At 36.7% G+C, this 6,698-nt stretch overlaps 1 protein-coding gene across 1 annotated transcript in view; it reads left to right on the forward strand.

Moving 5' to 3' along the window:
* The window catches only part of ctnna2 (catenin (cadherin-associated protein), alpha 2), a 286,505-nt gene extending 282,719 nt beyond the window's left edge, over window positions 1–3,786 (forward strand). Inside the window, exons 17-18 of the mRNA XM_014007865.1 lie at window positions 335–469; window positions 3,476–3,786. Coding sequence (XP_013863319.1) covers window positions 335–469; window positions 3,476–3,763 — 423 coding nt within the window. The 3' untranslated portion in view covers window positions 3,764–3,786. The remainder of the gene's footprint in view (window positions 1–334; window positions 470–3,475) is intronic.
* Window positions 3,787–6,698: the final 2,912 nt, after the last annotated feature.

Consider the following 6,698-nt stretch of genomic DNA (forward strand, 5'->3'; position numbering starts at 1 on the left):
GGGAGGATGATTCGACCACTCAACCACCAGATGTCGCTGAAAACAACAAATCCTACACACTGTGCCTTTAAATCTTTGAGAAACAGTCCATCTTTTAATACCGTGCAAGTGCTCTGTAACATGCTGACAAATTGTATTAATGTAGAAACCCATTTATCTTTCTCCTGCAAGTTTGAGTGAAATTGTGCTGTGAAATATTTGTATCCAGCTTTTCACATTATGTTTGTAACAAGTAGACCGTTTTCTCTCAAGAACCTCACAATGTGTTTCAATTTATTGTCTTTATCTGTGTGGTTTAATGAGTTTGTCTTTGTTCTCCTTTTCCCTGCTTTAGTGCCCAGACTCTGCCTGTAAGCAGGATCTGCTAGCCTACCTGCAGAGAATTGCCCTGTACTGTCATCAGCTCAACATCTGCAGCAAGGTGAAAGCCGAGGTGCAGAATCTGGGTGGAGAGCTCATTGTGTCTGGTGTAAGTATGTCATTAGAAAACAGCACATGCCCTTCTTCCAACATCAACAATGCTCCAGATCCATTTTTATCACAGAGTCACTAGACCTGATCCTTCTCGAACCACTTTTATGCTCTACAGAGCTCATGGACAAACCTTTTAACTCAAGGTCACGACAGAGTGCAGAAGATAAGATGATGGCTCATGGTGATTTAAGCTAATGTGATTAGATCATCTTGTAATATTATCTAAAGCGTGCGCTGCCACCTCTTTTATTTTCCTTTTTTATGCCTTAAGATATCTATTATTACTTCTTGAACTAAACTGATCAGTGACATGCAAAACTTTTCAGATATCTATTTTCCAGACTTTGTTGTAAATAATACTTTAAAGCTGTCTCACTTAATCCGTTATTGATATGCTTATGAAATCTCCCTTTAATGCCCTTTACAAAACACAAACACAGTCAACCCAAGTGAAATCATAATTAGATTCATTTTGCAGTGTTTATGCACMTGCGCTGTTTGCTAACAGCCTTACTAAAAACAATCTTATTTTATGAGTTTTGTTACCATCAACAGTTATTCAGAAAAGAAGTCACACAGACACTAGAACAAAATGATAACTAATAATGTTAGTCCTGGTGATGTTTGACTCACTCACCGGAGCTTGGTGAAATAAGTATTTAAATGATCAGATAGTAGCATGAGAATGTTCATTTAGAAAATAATTGGTTTTAAAAAAAATTCATTTGGGTAAAATATTAACCATGAAATAAAAATATATTTAATTAATTGGCACTTGGTTTTATTCCACTTTTATTGCTGAACAGCCCAAATTACTGTCATTTCAAAAATAAGGTGTACAATGAATCATTTATTTTATAAATCAGTCTCAGTTTTCAGTATATGCTTGACTAAACAGGGCAATACACATTTTCATTTTCATTTTTTTTTTTTTGCTTTTGTGTATACAGTTTTTACCAACAAAAGAAAAAAAATACACAAAATAAGCTCCTTATTTTTTTATTTCTGGAAGATGCAAAGCTAATGTTAAACTAGATTAACAAACCATTTCAGACATTTTGTAAGTATTTTACAATAACTTTTTTACTACATCCCATATATTGAAAGATAGTCATCAACATGACTTTTGGAGGCTTTTTGTGCTTTTATCATCAGGAAAACTCCAAAGAGAAGCAATTTTAACAGTTTTTATTAATAAGATAACATTTATATTAACAAATGACTGTTAAACAACAAAGACTGTCATGTATCTAATCTATGGTGAGAAAATGAGTTGGTACAATCAGAATGATTCAGCGATTTACTGTATGTACTTTTTTTATTTAAATGTTTAGTTCTACATGGTTCAAATGTTTATGGTTTTGTAAAAACAAACTTAAAGTAAAATCCTGGTTTTAAATTATTCCCTTTTTGAAGTCAGACTTGTTAGAGTTCAGTTAAATTTACTGCTTTTTAAGGTCTTGACTTTGACAAAGTCATTCCAGAACTTAAACTTTTGTCTTTAACAAACAGCTTTAAGGTCTGTTTCAACCGTCCAGCTGAGTTCATGCTGAACTGTTTTGTAATAATCTACTACAGTTATCATCTCATCAGCTTTGATCAGTTTATATAATCCACTTGCATATTAGTGAATTAGGTAAATTTGTCCCCTGTGCACTGTGTTTAACTGACTGAGTGTCGCTACAGTAGAAGAGCACGTAGAGGCATGTTTACTTGTACAAATGTGATTTTGATCATTATGACCAAATGTTACAATTAATGTCCCATCTCATCATTTTATCCCCCAAAATGGAAGCTGGAGAAATTCTTGACTTTTTGTTAAAAGTTTGGCCTCCTTTGTCTTTATTGTTGCAAAGAAAACAAAATAAAATAAAACACTATATAATTTTGTGTATTCAGTTTGGTAGGAGGTGAACCTCATGAAGTGAAAAACCTCTACCTCCAAAATCTGACCCTTGAGAATAAAAAAGGAAGGAATACTCAAACACTTGTTGTTTTCCCAAAGTCAGTGTGCTTTGTGAAAGTGAAAATCCTGTTGAACATCAGAGCCAAAGTTAGATCAGAAAACGGCAGTTTGACCTGGCTTTAGAATATTCTCACATTTCATTTGACGTGACAGACCTCAAGCAGCAGTTTTTAAACATKCACTCCTCACGTTCGTGTCTGTACAGAACCCTGTTGCATGATGTGTGTCATTCCTGTGAGAGCGCAGAAAAGCTGCAGTGAACCGTGATCACTTACAAGCAGTTGAGAGGTCTGGTTAAGTGTAAAACACAATTAAGAGCTTGTCAGTACTGCAAGAAATACACATAGTATACATCACAGACAATGTTGCAGAATTATTGATTTGTGCACATTTGTTTATAAAATGTGTAGGCTCTTTTAAAAGTATTGCCTAATTTTTCGATTCATGATGAGTGTTTCGAAACTTCTTGCACCCTTCAATGACAGATTTCATTAGGAGAGATAATGGGTCTTTATTGAGTTGCTTTTTTGAACTTTTCACATGTGTTGTTTGTCCACTTCAAATCTAACTTGACTTTTTGTTAATGCTTTGATTTTCCTCCATCCTCGGGGCTGATTCATCATGTTTTCTCAGCAATATTATAGTTTTCCTCGCATTAGATATGCAAGTCCTGCTGAGATTTCAACCTTTTCATGGTGGCCAGCTGGAATCCGCACTCATTAAATTGAAACAGTTGACTCATCTCAGTGTGATGTAGGAGGAGGCCTTCTGGCCGCCGACCCTTAAATGTCAGCCAAACAAAACAGAAGGAGACAGAGATACACCTGACCCCTGCTTCTGCTCATTAGGAACTACTAAATTAAGATGTCAAACAGTGAGAGCCGTGTTTTTATCCTGCTTAATTGCGAGTCGTAGCCACGGCCCCGAAGGCGTTTCATGTAGCTCACATGTTCTTGCTGAGGCCAAGAAAGTAATTGCACTTTTTCTTGCTGTTCACACTTTTTGACATTTTCCTTTGTCCTTACCCCCTTTTAGTTGGATAGCGCCACCTCTCTGATCCAAGCAGCCAAGAACCTAATGAATGCAGTGGTGCTGACTGTGAAGGCATCTTATGTAGCGTCCACCAAGTACCAGAAGGTGTACGGAACAGCTGCCGTCAACTCCCCAGTGGTGTCTTGGCGCATGAAGGCTCCAGAGAAGAAGCCTTTGGTAAAAAGGGAAAAGCCAGAGGAATGCCAGACACGTGTAAGACGAGGCTCCCAGAAGAAACACATCTCCCCTGTCCAGGCCCTCAGTGAATTTAAGGCCATGGACTCTTTCTAGAAGTAAAAAAAAAAAAAAAATATGACAGTGAAAAGTTAGTGAAAAAAGTCCCTTTTTACATTGTGTTAACCCACCTCTGTTTGCTGTGTGTGTTGGTGACCTGTCAGGAGGACTGCAGTACATATTAAACTGCCTCACTGTGGCTCCTGTGAACACCGTGGCCCTCACGGCTCACAGAAAAACCCACACACCCAATGGTATTTATTGATCTTATTGTAGCTTAAYGTGAGAGCCAAAATGCGGCAAACAACTGAAAACATGGGAAGAAAAAAATAATAATAACAGAAGAGAAGAGAAAAGCAGCATTTACAAAAAAAATAACAAAAAAAATTAATGTGGCAGTCAATATTTTAGCTATGTCATTAATGTGCTACTGACTGGCTGCTTGTGAACACAGTTAACTGTCTGAATGGAAACCGTAAATGAATAGAGGAGTCATTCTATTTGGAAGATGTCAGTGTTGCTATGACCCCTCCTGATTTTTTGTTTATTTCCAAATTTGAATGTTAACCTGTAGCACTAGGAATAACTTATGTTAAAGATGCTGAGAAGTGTCAACATCCAAGTAGTTTCCTTCTTCATAATAATATAATAATAATCTATATGATGTTTTAATTTAATTTAATTTAATTTGATTTGATTTGATTTTACTTTATTTTATTTTATTTTTTACCAAAGCCCATTTATGGTTGATTGTATTTCCTTTTTTTTAAATTCCTTTTATTTAATGATTTCAACACTAACTATGATGACCATGTTTGGAAGTTGTGTAGCGTATATTATAGACAGAGAGGTTTGACTAGTTGTGGTTTGCTCTGAAAATAGAATCCCTGCATACCTTTATATTCACCCTTCTCTAATAAATTCCTCAACTTCATCTTCAGGTTTCCAGTGTTTTCCTTACTCTTTTTTTTTACAGCTATTCATAAACTAAAACTATAAAACAAGACCTTTTTATTTTATTTTTGTGGATCTGATAGTTTTATGATAAATCCATGATCTGCAAACAAACCAACAAAAAAAAGCAGTGTGGAGGAAAAAAGCTACTAGTGCTGTGATTGATTCAGGGTCATGGGTCAACTCCTGTTCATCACTGATTTGAGAAAAGGTCACCGGTCAGAGCTGTTAATGCTTTGTAATGTTTTCACCAGTCGGTCTGAACGGGTCTCAGGTGGGTCGTCTCATCTTTTCTTACAAACACTCATAGCCCCCAGGGCTCCCATCAAAGTATTTTCATGCATCACAGGTTTGAAGTCCTCATGTTCCTCTTTAAAAGTATAGTTTACTAAAATAGACTTTACACAAACATGAATACTTTTGTAGTTCTAAAAGCACGAACACGACCATATTTATTTTCTTGATATTTAGCTCGAGTATTAGTTGCCTGTTTCCATCTTCAATCTGATATGTTTTCTTTTTAATTCTAAGTGCAGTGTCCTGACTCTTCAGATTGACTTTATTTTATTTTATTTGTAAGAAATTTGTGAGCRATTATCTATTGACTGTTACTTATGTTTAACTTTAGGTAACTGGAGTATTTCTCACCAAAACACCTCACCGAAAGTGCTCAGGTTTGTTTCTGCCCACAGGTTCTGCAGGAGTTTAAATCAGGTTTAAAGACAACTTTTATTCTTGTGTTCAGTTTAATAAAAGCTCCCTTCTCATATAAATCTAAACCAATCAAATATTAGGATTTACCCATACATTGTTTTTGTATGTCTGCTTTTTGGGTTTACAGTTTGTTTAGGAGTAAAACAACAGCAAACTTGCTAAAAATTATGACATTTCAGYTTCTAGCCTAATCCTTTTGTATCCTAGGATGCACTTTTGTTCCGAATTTTACCTCAAAGYTTTATCTGTTTCACAAAAATGKAGTCTAGATGAAAGTTYAACCCTGAAAGACTAATCAACCTCACCTGCTCCGTCCAGCTACCGCGTCACAAGCCCAGCCTCATCCARTCAGTGTTTGACAGTCAGTGGATAAAAGTGTCCTCTTCAATCCTTTCGGGGAACGACTCCTACCCCTTATCTTAAGCAGCTCACCTGAGCTYACAGCATCTCACAACRCTCACATCCTCTGCCGGGGTCCGAGTGCCAAASTATGTCAGTCATATCAATAAACTTCCTAATTTTCTCATGAGTCTCTCCAGGTTGAATTAACAGTTGACTTTACATGTGTACAATTGTGTGTGTGTAGGATCATTTTGACCACTGGAGTTATTATCTTTCTTTGGTTCTCTGAGTTTTTGATAGGTGTAAAAGGAAAGTTAAGTATGGAAGAGCTTTTTTGAGAGCAGAGATTCAACAAGTAGAAAGGGGAAAATGATGATGTAGACTCACAACAGATGTTGGACCCTTTAAATGAAAAAAAAAATCAGTGAGGAGATCGCCAATGCAACATATTAAGCTTGATTTTTGTAGTCCCACTGAGACCTGGCAGCAAACAGACTTTATGGTGAAGAATTCCAGTGAATTAGTGCTTTTCAAGAGATGCCACAATGARTTATTTTTACAAGGCAGTTCTGTCAGTTCCATGAATGCATCACAGGTCCTTACTACTGGTAAAAAGCACATTTCTGCGCATGACCTTGATCCCTCACAAATCAAAATCATCGATGAGTAGAGCTGTACTGACACCCATCCACGCAACACTGGTTTGGATAATTCTGCAGTTCAGTCATCGATAATGAATGAGCTTCTTTATGTAACCATGTTGTACTGCTAATGACCATTAAGCACAGCATGCATCAGGCATCCATGCATCACCAGAGTACCCTCTATTTAGGAAACAGGGCCATGGGGGAGAAGTAGTAATACAATCCAGTTAATGGAGGGATTAATTCCTAGCTTTGGTGCCGTCTCAACAAAAATAATCCCTGTGTGTATCCATCGCCACTATCCAAATGAAACCAGCCATGATGGCTGACAGCCCGCT

Source organism: Austrofundulus limnaeus, unplaced genomic scaffold, assembly GCF_001266775.1.
Source record: "Austrofundulus limnaeus strain Quisiro unplaced genomic scaffold, Austrofundulus_limnaeus-1.0 Scaffold45, whole genome shotgun sequence".
Classification (NCBI taxonomy): Eukaryota; Metazoa; Chordata; class Actinopteri; order Cyprinodontiformes; family Rivulidae; genus Austrofundulus; species Austrofundulus limnaeus.